Below are 17,679 nucleotides of genomic sequence, written 5' to 3' on the forward strand. Positions count from 1 at the left end.
CTTCCCCTGCTCACCAAGGCTGCATTTATGTAATCAAAAATACAGTATAAATTGGCAAATTGTGAAACGTTATTGCTCTATAAAATAACTGTTCAGAAGTAGTTTATAATTTAATTTAATAATTTATTCCAGTGATTTAATGCTGAATTTTCAGCTTCATTACTCCAGTCTTCAGAGTCACATGATTCTTCAGAAATCACTCTAATAATAATCATTATTATTATTTTTATTATTATTATGATTAAAAATGGTAATATTAATAAAAGCAATAATGACGAGTAATAATTTCATATGAAACTACACAATAAGAAAGCAGCTATTTAAAAGTTCAATAACTATTTTTTACATTTAATACATTATATACAAGCATTTAAGCATGTTTATTTAGTTTATCTAGAAAAATGTATTATCAACTTTAAACAATATAAAAACACAGAAATACATGAACTAACATACAAATGAATTCAAACTAATAATAACACTGTAGAGAACATGAAAGCAATACAACATATACTGTACACACATTCATGCATGTTTATTTATTTATTTTTGATTCAATCTTCAAAAAATGAATTATCAACTTAGAAAAAGATACAAACTTGTTTACGTAAACTAATATAAATGGTAGTCATGGTAGTGCATGGAGTACCACAATCGCATCACAGCAAGAAAGTCGCTGGTTCAAGCCACAGTCCAAAGACATGCGCTATAGGTGAATTGAATAGGCTACATTGGCTTTAGTGTATGTGTGTGAAAGCAGTAGTGTATGGGTGTTTCTCAGAGCTGGGTTGCGGTTGGAAGGGCCTCCGCTGCGTAAAACATATGCTGGATAAGTTGATGGTTAATTCCGCTGTGGCGACCCCTAAATAATAAAGGAACTAAGCTGAGAAGAAAATGAATGAATAAACATGAACATTTTTATTCATTATTTTGTTAATTTATTTTTTGAATCTACATAAATATATTTTAAGCTTAATAACGGTACATCACATTTAACCTGTACTGTATACGCATCTACATCACATACTGTATGCAGACCAAAGCTTTGTTTGTGGAAGGAAAAGGCCAGAATCTTGATTCATGCGCCTATAGGGAAAAAACCCACTATGAAATACATCAATGATGAATGTATAAATCCCCTGGGGGTCCTGACGTGTCCCAGCATCTCCTGCGACGATCTGCAGATGATAAAAGAGGAACATAACACTCCGTTCTTTCTTCGTTTCTAATAATACCATTAAGCATCACACAAACCCACTTGCATTTAAAAAAAACAGCGCTCCATATTTGGACCATGATTGACATTTCTAATAAAAGCTAAGCATTACTTCCACCAAAGTGATAGAACTGTCGCAAACGCCAGTGATTTCACTCTCCTCCCTCCCTCCTCACCCCCGTCAGAAATATGCCCAAGACGGCATGGTAAAAATAGACAGTCGAAAGATTCCTTGTGCTTTAAATAGAGCTGACTCTCTAAGTATGAGGTCAGTGTCACTGAATGTCTTTGTAGGCTCTATTCTGTACTTCTGTGACTAAAGCCAAGCAGATACAGCTCTCTTTCTCTCTGCCACAAGCGGATCAACAATGCTTCAGTGTAACACTCACAGTCTATGTACACTCACAAGCCCCCAGATGTGTGACGATCTCTCAGTCTGAACGAAGGCCTGAAGGCTTCTGTGACTGGAGCTGCGTGAACGCCGACATTTTTTTCCATTACACAACCTGATTTTGCAATTAAAACTTGCACCTAGAGTATTGGATTCATTAAATCCAACCATGAATAATTTACATGCACATAATTTGGAAAAAAAAAATCAATTACATACTTCCATGACATTCCTCGTGTGGTCTTTGTTTCTTGGAGCCGTGTACGGATTATGTTCTATTGTTCCGCTCTGTAATCTTTACTACATGTTACGTTCGAATGGCTTGGACGAACAATAGGTGGTTGAAAGAAAATGTACATGCAATAAAATGTGAGTCTGGGTCCCTGCCGTCAGTGCCTGACCTCAGTGGGATTGAATTAACATTTGACCAACATCGTGTCCACGTTTGATTATGTTGTGTAGCTCGGAGCAGATTAATGGAAGTGAATGGAATTTATTAACAATATCTTCATAATTTCTTAACTGATTAATGATATTTGATCAAATGTTTTATTGAAACTTAAAGCTAAAATAGGTGGATCATTCCGCGGTGGCCTGATAACCTGATAAATAAGGGACTAAGCCGAAGAAAAATATATAAATAAAGCTAAAATTAACGTAAATAAAAACAACTAAATACTAAAATATACAGTAAATTCAGAAATTTTTGCCTGCCTTTGATTTTTTTCCCTTTTTAAATATTTCCCAAATGATGTTTAACAGAACAAGGGAATTTTCACAGTATGTCTGAAAAGATTTTTTTTTCTGGAGAAAGTCTTATTTGTTTTGTTTAAGCTAGAATAAAAGCAGTTTTTTTTTTTTTTTTTTTTTTAAGGTCAAAATTATTAGCCTCTTTAAGCTATATATTTTATTCAACAGTCTACAGAACAAACCATGGTTATACAATAAATTGCCTAATTAATTACCTTAACCTGCCTAGTTACCCAGTTAACCTAGTTAAGCCTTTAAATGTCACTTTAAGCTGTGTAGAGGTGTTGAAATATTTCTTGTCAAATATTATTTACTGTCATCATGGCGAAGAAAAAATAAATCAGTTATTAGAAATGAGTTACTAAAACTGTTAGGTTTAGAAATGTGTTGAAAAAAATGTGCTTTTCCTAAAACTGAAATTGGAAAGAAAAAAACAGTGGAGCTAATAATTCAGGGGGGCTAATAATTCTGACTTCAACTATATAACTACATAAACTAATAAATAAATTAATCCAAACAAATAATAACACTGCAGAGAACATCGAGGAATACAATATATGCACATTTTATACAATATTTATTTATATAATTTATTAACAATTTACTTATAATATCTTTGTAATTTCTTCATAACTGAATAATGGTATTTGAATACATTTTAATTGAAACCTAAAATAAACAAATAAAAACAACAAAATATAAAAAATCTATTTAAATACACAAATAAATTAATAATTAATTCAAACAAATAATAACTCGGTAGAGAAAATTTAGGAATACAATATAAACATTCTTTGCATGCTAATTTATTTATTATCCAATCTACAAAAATGTATTATTAACTAAATACATAAAATAAGCAATACAATATTTGTACATTTTTATGCAATGTTTTAGTTTATTTATTTATTTTTAAATCTAGATGAATGTATAAACAATTTATTAACAACATCTTTGCAATTTCTTAATAACTGAGAGAATTAGGTGATCAATGGTGCTGACTGAGCCAATTCTGAACAAAGTAGTGGTCTAGATCTTATTTAGAAACAGAACTTCTATTTTTTTTAATACTCAAACCAAATAATATTATTTTGTCCTTCATTTTCTTTTTGGCTTAGTCCCATTATTAATCTGGGCTCGCCACAGCGGAATGAACTGCCAAATTATCCAGCAAATGTTTTATGCAGCAGATGCCCTTTCAGCTGCAACCCATCACTGGAAAACATCCATACACTCCCATTCACACACACTATGGCCAGTTTAGCTTCTAGCATGTCTTTGGACTGTGGATAAAACCAGAGCACCTGGAGGAACCCACGTGAGCACGGGGAGAACATGCAAACTCAGAAATGACAACTGACCCAGCCGAGGCTTGATACAGTGAACTTCTTATTGTGAGGTGACAGCACTAACCACTGGGCCATCGGGCCACCGTGCCACCTAACATTATTTTAAATGTTTTTATTAAATTTATAGTTCACCTAAAAAATGAAATGTACTCTTGATTTACTCACCTTCAAGTGTTTCCAATTCTTTATCAGTTTCTTACTTTTGTTGACTATACATGTTGTTCACTAAAGATATTTTGAAGAAAGTGGAAAAAACATTGACCTCATTGGTTACAGGTTTCAAGCTTTCTTCGAAATATTTTCTTTTGTGTTTAACAGACTAAAAAAACTCTTAAAGGTCTGAAACAAATAAAGGGTGAGTATATATTGAAAGAGTTTTAATGTTTGGGTGAACTGTCCCTTTAACTGTAAACATCACCATAATGTCCTACTCCTGAATGATTGTGATTTTTTTTTTTAGTAAATCCAAAATGCACCACAACCAGTGTAGTTTGATTAATCAGATTATGTTTAATGAGTCAGTAGATATCATACAGTTTGATTAGTGCAGTCCATCTCCAGAAAGAATGACGCTATATGAGTCAGTTCTTTTTAGTGAATAAAACACAAACAGTACAGCACAACAAGTGAAGTTTGATTAAAGACAAAATAAACTGAATATTTTTAGAGTCAGAAACCTACAGCACAATCAGTGTAGTTTGATTAAGGAAAAATTACTCTTATAAAACCAATTATTAAAGAGTAATAAACATTTTGAATAAATTAGTCTTGTGAACACATTTTTCTTTCTAAATAGGGACATTCCATAGGCTTACACTATTTTTATACACAGCGAAGTAGAAGTACTATGACCTAACCATAAACAGAATTCTGAAAATCTATCAATCTACTACTTTTAATGCTCAACATGTCATTTTGGCTGGTTTTGCCACACAACATTTAGTGACAGTTTGTTGTGACAGTGTAGATAGCGTTGCACATAATGAGATAAAGAGGAATCATGGATTGCTGTGTTTTTATTTTTTGATTTTTAGTTCAGTTTTGTACTAGTGTAATGGTGGCAGTAGTGGAATGGCATTCATTACAGAATGTGCTTCCAGTGCTGTGTTTACATGGTTTAAGGTTACAACCTGCGGCTTAGTTAACACTTACACCTTATGAACATTTTGCTTGTAGCATATTTTGCCTATTTCCCAGACAAGATTTGTTGCTTTCAGTTTTAAGACACTCAGAATTTAAAACACAAATTCTTTTCAAGACACTTAAACAACCGCAGAAATGCAAGACGGCCTTTAAATTGGGGGAAAATCATATAAATTATGTAAAATTAAGTCACACTCCAGAGAAAAGGTGACAACTGTGAGATGTCAACTTGGAATTTGAACAGTAAATCTGAACTCAGTGATATAATTCCTGAAATTCTGATGTGCAAGAATAACTCATCACTTTCTAATTGTTTTCCCCTTTTAAAAAGGCACAAATTATTTATTTATTTATTTATTTATTTATTTATTTATTTATTTATTTATTTATTTATTTATTTATTTATTTATTTATTTATTTATTTATTCGTTTATTTATTTATATACTTATTTATTTATTTTATTTATTTATATACTTATTTATTTATATACTTATTTATTTATTTAGTGTATTTTTATCCTGTGGTACAACTGTGCTTTTATATTTAACTTCACTTCCTTAACAGGTGGCAGATTTTAAAACACTACCTCAATAGAGGTTTGTAACTGAGAGGAGGTAACTTTGTTTTCTTTCCAAATATTTATTCCATACAACTAACACAAAAAATAATGGAACCAGAATTTTAAAGAGGAAACTATATTCTCTGAGGCTTTATCACTAAAGCTGGTGCTCCACCACTTTGGACAATTATACGCAATGGACCGCTCTGTGTTTTGATGTTTTTTTTTTTTTGCATGCTCAGGACCATCTGTTTTCTGCTCCACTTACATACTATGGTCTGCCTGGAGTTATTCAGCACTACATTCCTGCAGCTTCCCCACCACAGTGCCCCAAGCAGTACTCACTGTCAATGCCAGGCCCTAATTAGGCCACCAATTCTCTGTGCAGATACCCACGCCTGGGTTATCCTCAACCATTCACTAAATCATAGGAAAAGGGATAATGGTATATCACTGTCCACCATTAGGTTTATGTGGGTGCGAGCTTTGATATTGGTCAAGATGCAATGACGGTTTTCTTTTGTGTCCTTCATTCTGTCATCGTGATTTGTAAAGGATTTTTGTGTGTCTGAGCTGCTGGTCAAACTGAAAATGAATGAACAATGAAAAATGCATGTTATTCAATTATTGATCATGCGTGGGGTAGTGGATTATAATTCCATATTGATGACATCGACATCTACTGTTTAGTACTCTTATCTAGCTCGTCTCTGTCAAACATTGCACAGCTCCAAGTGGAATTCAAACCAGTATCTTTAGTATGAGACACGGACATTAACAAGGACATTCAACAATGACCCTCAGTCCTAAGTATGCCTCTTGGGCCAGATGAGGCTAGAGGTTTACAGCTCTTTCTAGCTGGTCAGAGTTACTACCCCATCCAACTCAATATCATGTTCATTATAGCAGAACATTTAGTCACGCAATAAAGACATTGAAGATGATCATTCTGCGATAAGGACAGCTGTTAGCATTTTAAATGCTGCTACATCTTGAAAATGACACATTTATTAACCATTTTACTTCTTATACGCTTTAGAAATTCAGTCGAGAATTTGAATTAAATGAGAGTGAGGGGATGGTGGTTAGCAGTCACCTCACAGCAAGAAGGTTTCTAGTTCCAGCCATTTCTGTGTGGAGTTTGTATGCTCTCCCTGTGTTTCTGTGGAGTTCCCCTAAAGACATGTGGTATAGGTAAATTGGATAATCAGAATTGGCCATAGTGTGTGTGAGAGTTAGCATTGTTGCCTTACAGCAAGAAAGTTTCTGGTTCCAGCCATTCCTGTGTGGAGTTTGCATGCTCCCTCTCTGTGTTCACCTGGATTTCCCAAGATGTCCTCGCTGCAGTCTGTAATCACAAGGACAGAAACACATAGTGGACATTGTACCGCCCACTAAGGTGACAACCATAATACTGTGAGGGTTGCATTTAGGGTAGAGGGAGGTGTAGGCAATTATCCATTAAGTAATGAACCTGGTCCAGTACGCCATCAAGCTGCGGGCTGCAGCCAGGACAGTTTCAGATTTACCCCAAAAACATGTGGTACAGGTAACTTGGGTAATCAAAATTGTCCATTGTGTGTGTGTGTGTGTGTGTGTGTGTGTGTGTGTGTGTGTGTGCGTGTGTGTGTGCAGGGGCGGACTGGCCATTTGGGAATTCTGGCAAATGCCAGAAGGGCTGGACCATTTTTTTAAATGTGGGCCGGTATGCTATTTTTTATTAATTCTTTTAAGTATTGCTTTTACATACAGTTTTTGTTTCTTGCTAGATGTGAATATTATGATGATGATGATGATGATGATAATGATGATGATGATAAAAGTAATAATAATAATTGTTAAGCATTGGCAAAATCGGCAATGGCCAGCTGGTTTCGAGATGGGCCGACCCAATCAGAGGTTTACGCGGACAAACAGTAAACAAAATCTGGCAAGAATGTCAAACAAACATTAGGTTCAACACAAGCTTATTGTCAGAGATGGACCGTAAAAAAAGGAAAGGCGGTGCCAAAAAGTTCAGAGAAACTTAAAAATTGCTCAAAAATCAGACGCTGCCAAATGCATAAAATGAACTGAAATAGTCTCAAAAGGGGGCAGCACAATGGGTAGCCTCACAGCAAAAATGTCAATGGTTCGAGCCTCGGCTGGGTCATTTGGTGTTCCTGTGTGGAGTTTGCATGTTCATGTGGGTTTCCTCCCGGTTTCCCTCACAAGTCCAAACACAAAATAAATATCTATTAAATATCTATTACATATGGTACTGCTTATATTATTTTACCATCAGGGTGGGGCTGTGTGGGTGTGATAATGTGGGCTGATGTGGCTACAGTGCCAGGGCTGATTTTTAGTCCTAGTCCGCCCCTGTGTGTGTGTGTGTGTGTGTGTGTGTGTGTGTGTGTGTGTGTGTGTGTGTGTGTGTGTGTGTGTGTGTGTTGTGTGTGTTTGTGTGTGTGTGTGTGTGTGTGTGTGTGTGTGTGTGTGTGTGTGTGTGTGTGTGTGTGTGTGTGTGTGTGTGTGTGTGTGTGTGTGTGTGAATAAAAGAGTGTATGGGTGTTTCTCAGTTCCAGGTTGCAGCTGGAAGGGCATCTGCCACATGAAACATTTGTCAGAGTAACTGGTGGTTAATACCACTGTGGCAACCCCTGATAAATCAGGGACTAAGCCGAAGGATAGTGAGAAAGTTTTTTCCTGGGTTCCTCGACCTTAAGAGGAGATTTGCTACTGCACACTTCTGTCACACATCACTATATATCTTACTATCTCCCCCAATCCTGGAACTCGCTCTTATTATGGTCAAAAAAACAATGTAGCCCCTCTGGTTTTACTCGAACCTCTTCAAGTGCAATTTGAACCAGCATCTCTGGAAAAGGGGATTACTAATACACTAATTCAACTCCAGGTCATGGCACCAATGTAACTCCTACACACAAGAGTCGAGACACATTACAGGAATGCAATATTTCAGTCCCTATTGTCAGTTACTAGTGCTTTTGTGACACCAAGGGGATGATAGCTGCGTACACAGCTCTTACTAATATGCAACAATTACACACTTAGTAACAAAAAAAAAGATTTCAAAATAGTTTTGAAAGTGATGTTATGCAATATAATGCAATATAAATTAATAAAGGACCCATTAATATGCCTTTAAACAAAGATTTCTACAATGATATCTGAAAACATTTACATCCCTGCGAATAGGTGTCTTTATAAAGTCTCAGACCAGCAAAGAGTAGACTGAATTCGCACGATCTGTGATCTTAGTCTTAAACGTAAACAATTACTCAGAGCATTCTCTATAAAAATGCTTATTGTTGGGTCAAAATGGAGAATCTATAATGCATTATGATGCATTATCCTAATAGGTGATTCTGTTTGTGACATTGTACTTGCAAACACACACTGAAGTGTACTTAAGGAAGGCAATTTCTTGACATGCACAAACATCAAACACACATCGTGCGCATATAAAATATCCAAAATGGGTTTTGTAGCTTGAGAACCTCTCATCAAAAGCCCTGGACACAAAAGCTTGCATTTTGCATACCACTTCAGGGCAGTTTAATGCATTAAAACATGGCGTGCGGATAATGAGGTTTATTTAAACCACAAATTAGGAGCAATAATCCAGCACACATACAAGATAGCTAAGAAGAACTTATAACCGAATTCACACACATCATAAATGTATGCTGAATATCTGACCTGATACATTTTGCAGACATATAGGCAACAATAAAAGACATATTCATCTGCATATTTGTGCTATCAGAAAACAAATACCATGTTCATTTGGTTTTAATAAATTTGTATTTCATTACAATAAAAACAAATATAACATTTTTAAAAATCACTCCCTAAAACATCAGACATATTGAAGTGACTCACAACACCTATTTTAGTTGGCACCCCAACAGAGAGAATCAAATTTAAACTACTTTTGAATTTTACAGCAATCTATATGAACACTGTGTAATATCACTCCTGCTGCTGACAAAACGCTTCTTATCTCTCTCCTTCATTGCTTCATTAATAACCTGCCAGCCTAAAAGTTATTTCTGGCTGATATGAATTCACTTAGGAACATCCATGTGTATATCTTGCTCTCCAAGTTTATGGTCCTGAAGTTTATTGCTTTTGAAATAACGCAAAAGGAACCTAGCAGGATTTTTTTTTAAATGTGAAAGCATAATAAAAAGAAGCCGGACACCTCTCATTTATCAGTGTACCCTATAACTGATTTGACTTAATGTTAGTAGCAGCGAGCAGCCTACAAATTTGCTGTAACTTCAACTACACAATGATATTTAAAAGGGGTTCCTCTATATTTGCTTTATTCTAGTTAAAAGTGCTCAGATGCTCCACTTTTGACCATAATGTATTCATCAGTGCAGTGGGTTATGGAAACTGCCTTTAGTTTAGTTTCTGGCAGCTGTGTCTTTTGTTAGCCAAGTATAATTGCTGCTTGTTTTACAAAAAGTCCTTGATTTTCAGTGCGTTCTGGTTGTTTTGCTCTTTGTATATGCATTGGCGAAAAAAAAAATCCTTTTGGAGAGATAAAAGGGTATAAATAAAATAGCAATAGCTGAAATTGTTGCACAGCAATTATCTAGCACAAGTATATCTCACTGTGAAGTATTCGGGGTCATGGATAGATTGTTGAACAGACTGAGATTCAGTTAATTCAGGCGTGTTGTAGACAACAATGAACTAAATAGCAATGTAGTCAGCAATTAATTAAATCTTTAGATTTCTATCAGATGTAATTTGCTGATGAAAAGCGCTAAGAAAGATGACAAGTTGCAAAATATGGGTATCAGACTGTAATTTGATCTTCATAATGCATACAAAATCTATAAAAGTGATGCATTCTGAGTTCATTTGAAATGGTTGAATCCCTGTTTAATCAAATAAAGTTGTTTGTATATTGTTTGAGCATCGATATCACAATGTGTGTATCTGCAATAGTCACATCGCAAAATTAGATTGTGGTGATTACCAGCGATCTAGGCTGTGCAAAACCCCTATAACATGAATTATCACCCGGACTACAGTTCTGCTGCGATGAACTACAAATCCCAGAAGTCATTGCTTAAATCACTCCTGCCACAGCTGACAGTCATCCAGACACTGACATTTCCTGCTTGTTATCAAACTATTTATTGTAACAGGAGGCAATTCAATCACAACTTAATGTTAAAACAGCTACCATAACATTATTTATCAATATGTGGCTCTTTTTGTATTCTCGGAAGCTATAGAAATTAAAAAATGTACAACAGGAAATACATTGGGAACATTATTTTTGTATACATCACTCAAAATGGTCTATATATTCATCTCAAACACACGCACACATGGCTGAGTCTCGTTTTCAGTAAGCATTTCAAAGCGTTATTTCTTGTCTAATCTTCTCATGTTTTTGACCTGTTTTGTTTATTGTTTATTCTGTTTGCCATTTGCTCCGATCCCCAGTCTGCTTTTGACCATGCTCTTTGAATAGTCTATATGTATGTGGACAGTTGCCTGACCATTCTCTGTTAAGTAAAGTTGCACATGGATCCTCAACTCCGTTGCTAGACTCAGTTCTGTTCCATAGATTGTTTATAATTGTTAGAGTTGTTAATAATATTACATTTTTTAGCAATATTAAAATGATGACCATGTTATTTTATTTCATTTCACTCTTTTTTTAACTTTTATAATTATATATGTTTGTAATTTATTATATTTTATGCCAGTGCACTGCATAGAGAAAGATTTAATTATCTCAGTTGACCTTAATAAATAAAATAATTTAAAATAGAGCAATTAAAATCACCTGGTGATATTATATTCATATCATAATATATATCACAGCAAAACAAAATATCGCAATGTCAGATTTTTCCAATATTCCGCAGCCCTAAAATAAAACAAATATTAATATAAATCTTAAAATTTAATTAATAATTCAAATAAACATATAACCTTTTTTTTTTCAAATCAAACCATATCTAATTGGTAATTTCTCATTTATGTGTTATTATTACTGCCTTTAACACTTTTTTCACTTAAATACAAAACAAATGCATTTAAAATGAACTAAATTTTAAAGGAAAAATACATTACAATTTTAAAGAACACATAAACCATCAAAAGACACTATGATGGAAAACGTGATTGGTGATTGATGATGGTTTCAGAATTACAACAAGATCAATAGCAACCGGGGATTCATATGTTTGAAATGCCAACATATTAGTGGAAATGCAAATTCAGCATGCTTATTTAAATTAAAAGATGCTAGGTAATGGTGGACGATGCTACATTTTTTACATTACAGATTAAAAAAAGTCCAAATTGGGCCTGATTCATTCCTGGAAATGTCTTTTTTATTTTTTATTCTTTTTGGGGGGTGGGGGAATTAAGCATCCTCCCTTTGATAATACATACAGGCTGATTCAATTTAGAACACGTCCCACTCATCCATAAGAACTAGGCCTGCACTTAAAGGAGGCCACAAGTTTATTTTGGAGCCGGGCAGGAGATTAATTATTCTGTTTAAAATATTTCCAGTAGTTAATGAGACACGTACAGCAGTCCTGCTTTCTGGAAAGACTGCAGATGCTCACTTATGCTTCCTTTCAGACTTTTAATGCCCCTGGTGGTTATATTCCAGGACATTATAACAATTACACATGGCAGCTTGATATTACAAGAACATTTTTTCGGCCAATAATATAAAAGGTCATAAGAGCAGATTAAACCAGGTCAGTAGTCTCATTTCACCAACTCTGTTATCAAATAAATCAAATAATGAATCAGAGAGTGTGTGTAGACTTACGCCTGAGTTAATGCTTAAACAGAGCTTTGAGTTATATCACAAATAAACACATCACCTGCATGCTTCAGTACACCGGCGGCGCTGTGAGAGTCTGCTGAGATGAAGCATTTATCCTTAAGCAAACACATAAGAGTCGAGGTCAAAGGTGTGGAATGTACAGCTGTAGACTCTAAACTGCTCAAGTCAACTTGATTAAGTTTTCCAGTCTCGTAAACAAGTCCATTCTGAAAACAGAAGGAACAAATATATGTGACAAGTAAGCTGTCTGTGGATATTTCTGTGTATATGAAAGGATGTTACCTAATGTTTTAATGATAGAAGGGGCTAAAACTAATATTTTTAACAAATAACAAATCAACATCTTTGGGTCAAAGAAGAAAGAAGGGTTTTAAGCATCACAAATACAAGTGTAATACAACTATTGTAACAGTAAAGAGTTGTTAATTACATTATAATAACTTACGCTAATTTTAAATTAGTATTTTGATATAAAAGTATACATATTATAAAAAATATTTATTAAGTAAATTTTATAAATAATTACAAAGCAATTACAATAAGTGAATTGCACATATATTTACTGTATTAATTAATACTTGAAACAAACAGAAACTGAAAGTAATAAATGATTTGTATTTATTTATAAACCTGGACATCATAATAAATAAACTGAAAAACAACAAAATGACAACAAAAAGAATATATACCTACAAGTGAAAGATGAAAAGTGTCAAGTGGTGAGTGTTTCTGTAATATTTTTAATAATATTAAAGTTTAGAAATGTAGGGGAGCGCGGGGCACAAAGTGCATGGGGTAAATTGTAACACAGAGCTTTAAGGTGTTTGGTCAGGGTAAACCATGGCATGATTCAGAGGTTTTAACCATAGTGTCAGCAGACATCTTCCTGCCAATTAAAAAAGTTTTGCGAAATTTGGATGAGAAACAGGAGAAACTATTTTTGCAGCATAAAATTATTTTTATAAAAGATGAAATTATTTTAAAAGATGTAAAAAACACACAGCGACTGCAAGGAAAACACTACACAGTCGAGTTAGTTGTGTAACAGGTTGTTACAAATAAGCCACACAATGTTGAACACCAATTAAACTAACAAAATAATTTAGAAATTCGAGTTTGATGTTAAGAGCTTTTTAAATAAAAATGTTTAAATAGAAAATATATTTTTTATAGAATTTTTTATTGCTAATAATGCACATAAATGCATTGCATAATAATGGATAATAATGCAAATAAATCCAAATATGTTTATCCAATAGATAAATAAATAAACATGCTGTGCTATGTAGTATAACAAAATGAGTTAAGTACTGAGGAAATATACTATTTAAAGTAAATTGAATTTAAATTCATTCAAATCTGCCTTTTAAGCATGTGTTACAACTAACCCTCTGTCTGTTACAACTTGCCCCGTAGGTGAGGTAAATAGTAACATTTATACTGCTGGCACTTTTGTCAATACTGCATAGAAACCATAGGTCTGGCGATCATACAACCAGAGCTCATTTGTAGGAGAGGATTGTGTATTGTTGGTAAAAAAAAATATGGTCTGTCTAACCCCTTTACTTTATTCAATATTTGGCCTAAACCAAAACAGTTTTTGGAAAATAATACATTACTCAAACAAAGCTATATTATTATATTATATATTACAAGTAATTACAAGTAACACAATGAATAACAGGCCTGTAGGCAGCCTGGTGAAAGGGGTGGTTCTTTTTTCTCAAAATGGGCACCATTTTGCAGTTATTCAAAACATTTTCTATTTAATTATGAGGTTTATATACTGCATTTTAGTGACATTTTAAACAACTTTTAGATGAATTTGCTGGTCAGGTGTTTGTAACACTTTTTGATGTGCCAAAACTATTTCCTAAATATTTTAAATAAATAAATATGAATAAATACTTATTTTTAAAACACAAATATATCACATCATATACCATTAGAAAAAAACAGCACTCTGTTAAAGTTTTAAATGAAAACCTACAGCCTATTGTCATTTATTTGGCAAATAACAAACCAGCCAGCTTATCTAACCTTCCACAGTCAGAATTTGGCCATTTGAATAATAGAAAATTAAAACATGATAATAATAATAATAATAATAATAATAATAATAATAATAATAATAATAGGTGGTTCATTCCGTTGTGGCAACCCCTAATTAAATAATATAGAGCAGTTAAAATAAGACCAGTTAATATATGGGACAAAACTTGGACCTTTGTCAGTGAGGGGTGTATCTTTCGAACTATACGGACCTGAATTACCCATATAATTAAGACTTGAAACAAACAAAAACTGAAAGTAAAATGATCATTATTTTTATTTATTTATAAACCTGGACATTAAAACAAATAAACAAAAATGAACATATACCTACAAGTGATAGATGATAAGTGCCACGTGGTGTTTCTGTAATATTTATACTAATAATTAAGTTTAAAAATGTATTGTTACTAAATATACCGACATATATTTTTAGAATACTACACATTACTCAAATAAAGCTTTATTTATATCATACGTGCAAGTAAGTTTCATAAATAATTATAAAGTAATTACAAGTAATACAATGAATAACACATAAGTACCAATTGAAACAAACAGAAACTGAAAGTAATGATCTGTATTTTTATTTATTTATAAACTTGGACATCATAATTAATAAACAAAAACAACAAAACTAACATATAAGTAAAAGTGGTAGATGATAAGTGTCAAGTGGTAAGTGTTTCTGTAATATCTATACTAATTATTAAGTTTAGAAATGTAGTTTTACTAAATATACCGACATATTTATTATAAATATTATGCATCACTCAAATTAAGCGTATGTTAATGTAGAGTGAAAACTACTATAAACTTCGCGAACTGTATTATATTTAATAAATATTGTATAATGTTTGACCGTCCTTGTTCTGCATTTTGCCTTCGATTTGAAAAACGATTGGACAGCGAATCATGTGTCTCCTTTCAGACGAGAGACTCACTTCAACGGCAGGTGCTAATTGGATGGCATGTCTCGCGTAATATCTCTGGGTACGTGGGCCCCCTCGCTCTCCATTTCGGCTCAACGGCTCCGTAGACTCGCACTGTCTTTTACAGTATGCTGTAGCCGTAATGGCGCTTGCTTCCACATGCAACAAGGGCCAGTTTATTATGGCTGGACCTGCGTCTCTTCCTCTCGTCCGCTGATTGGCTGTGCTGCTTCAGAGCCGCGAGGTGATTGGTGCAGAGAGCTGTCAACGGACAAGGAATAGACGGGTACCCAAGACGGCAGGGTTGCGCGTGTGCCTTCCCAGGTCCTGGCAGCACCATCCGGCGAGGGGGTGAGGACGCTGGCCGCCTGTTTTCTGGCTGCAAGGAACACTGGATGTTTTTCTTTTGATTTCTTCTTCACTGGATGTATACATGCCCACGATTTCGAGAGCAGGAACGCGGCACGCCGGTGAACGAGCGCATCGCTATCGATGGGGAAAATAAGTTGAAGGGCTTCGGAAGAATGTTTTCCTTGTTCCAGGGAAACGGATTGCTGTGTTGATCAGCGTGATGGGTGTTTCGAGAGGATTTTGACATTTGGAGAGGATCTGGAGCAGCTATCCATCTACAGCTTAGGAGGGCTCGAGCGCAACAGAAAGCGGCAACAGAGCGCCATACTGCAAAACAAGCTTCCCGGATCGATCCAGTGTAGCAGTCTTTTCGTGCGGGAGAATTGCGCGTTTTAATGTACATGTAAACAAGTAAGCTGGCGAGCAAGTACCAAGTCAGCAGCAGCGGTGGCCTGATTGAGATCCGCGTAACTTCTGCAAACTGCATGCAGCCCTGGCGGTGGAAACAGGGCTGGAAGAGCCCAAAATGGCAAATATGAAGAAATCCAAAAGATGAATGTTGCATATCCCCCGTAACTTGTACTGTTCGCCTAATTTCCCTTCTTTCCGCGCAAGCCCGAGTTTCGAGCCGAAGCAAGGTGCTCCTCATGCCTCCGACATGAGGGAGATTTAAGGCCGTGCGGAATTGATTTATTATGGGGGGAGCGCATTCTTTTGATTTAATCCCTCTCTCCTTTTTTACTTTTCTTTTGTTTACCCTCCGCTTGAGGGTTCTTGGATGTCCGCGCTTGTCATTTTGCTAGTCTGAAACGTACAACGCGTAAAGATTCTCCGAAGTAGGTCAGATCAAAGCTGAAGAGTTGTTAGTATGACACCTTTTCACTCTCGTCTTGATGTATGCCGGACATTTATGCTTTGATTTTACCCGTCGTTTGGCTCTATGACGGCCAAATGAGAGTTTGACATCTTGGCAGCCTCCCACTCCATCTCGTTCGCCTCTTTGTTTTGTTTTTCCACCTCTCATTTCGGGCTGTTGAGTGAGTGAATGGCTCTGTGCGGAACCACGGCTTCCAATGCCGCGAAAATGATGGCTGCGTACAACGGCGGCACCGCGGCAGTGGCAGCGCATCACCCGCACCATCACCACCAGCTGCCACATCTCCCGCCACCCGCCCACCTCCACCACCATCACCACGCTGGCCAGCATCACCTCCAGCACCCCGGCTCGGCCGCCGCCGTGCACCCCGTACAGCAGCACGCTTCTACGGCCGCGGCCGCTGCTGCTGCGGCGGCGGCGGCGGTGATGCTGAACCCGAGCCAGCAGCAGCCGTACTTCCCCTCGCCCGCTCCTGGACAAGCTCCGGGGCCGGCGGCCGCTGCAGCCCCAGCACAGGTGCAAGCCGCCGCCGCGGCCGCTGTAAAGGTGCACCATCACCACCACCAACACTCGCATCACTTACAACAACAGCTGGATATAGAGCCGGACAGACCGATCGGATACGGAGCTTTCGGCGTGGTTTGGTGAGTGGAACAACTTCTGTGTTAACAGAGAATGCTCTAAATAATGCTTCTTCTGACGACTTCAAAAGGGCTCTTGAACATTAGCCTAATGTTTATGTAAATCTAAACAACAAGTTTTTATGATCTATTAATATGTGCATTTTAAAAGTTTATTATAATGTTGTGCAAGATATGATTATTAAAAATACATACGCAGAATAGAAAAAAGTTTTGTTATTATGTCACACAGAGCTGGTACACCCCTCATGGGTGCCGCCATGTTTGTCACATGACTAGCTGTGGCATAAGTTCACACCTTACTGTTATTTTGAGATGACAACACCAGCTGTTCATGTCGGCTGACTTGCAATTAGTCTTTTGTATGGACTTATTGTTAACGTCTTTACTTAGAATCTTAATCAATATGTCACAGTTAGGTGATTTACTGGTCACATGGTACAAGCAGTTGCTCAGAAACTCTTGTATTTTGAGTTGTACTAGAATGTGAACAGCTTCTACAAGTTGTAATCTATAAAACAGAGTAATTATGACACCCATGCCACTAATTGTTGCAAAAGCTTTCAGTGGAAA

The 17,679-nt window shown here is 35.8% G+C and overlaps 2 protein-coding genes across 2 annotated transcripts in view; one reads left to right on the forward strand and one right to left on the reverse strand.

The window, feature by feature from the left end:
- Positions 1 to 507: 507 nt before the first annotated feature.
- Positions 508 to 16,575, reverse strand: LOC141377978 (uncharacterized). The gene is made up of 5 exons (XM_087283428.1): positions 16,514 to 16,575; positions 15,250 to 15,466; positions 12,291 to 12,459; positions 6,663 to 6,757; positions 508 to 1,178 (listed from the first exon to the last, which is right to left on the reverse strand). Exons 1-5 carry the CDS (start codon positions 16,573 to 16,575, stop codon positions 1,020 to 1,022), a joined length of 702 nt encoding a protein of 233 aa, XP_087139554.1. The 3' UTR covers positions 508 to 1,019.
- The window catches only part of nlk2 (nemo-like kinase, type 2), a 148,667-nt gene continuing 146,531 nt past the window's right edge, over positions 15,544 to 17,679 (forward strand). Inside the window, exon 1 of the mRNA NM_001113485.3 lies at positions 15,544 to 17,109. Within this exon, the coding sequence (NP_001106957.3) occupies positions 16,634 to 17,109 (476 nt within the window). The 5' untranslated portion in view covers positions 15,544 to 16,633. The remainder of the gene's footprint in view (positions 17,110 to 17,679) is intronic.

This window comes from Danio rerio, chromosome 15 (assembly GCF_052040795.2).
Source record: "Danio rerio strain M-AB ecotype USA chromosome 15, GRCz13ab, whole genome shotgun sequence".
In the NCBI taxonomy this organism is placed as follows: domain Eukaryota; kingdom Metazoa; phylum Chordata; class Actinopteri; order Cypriniformes; family Danionidae; genus Danio; species Danio rerio.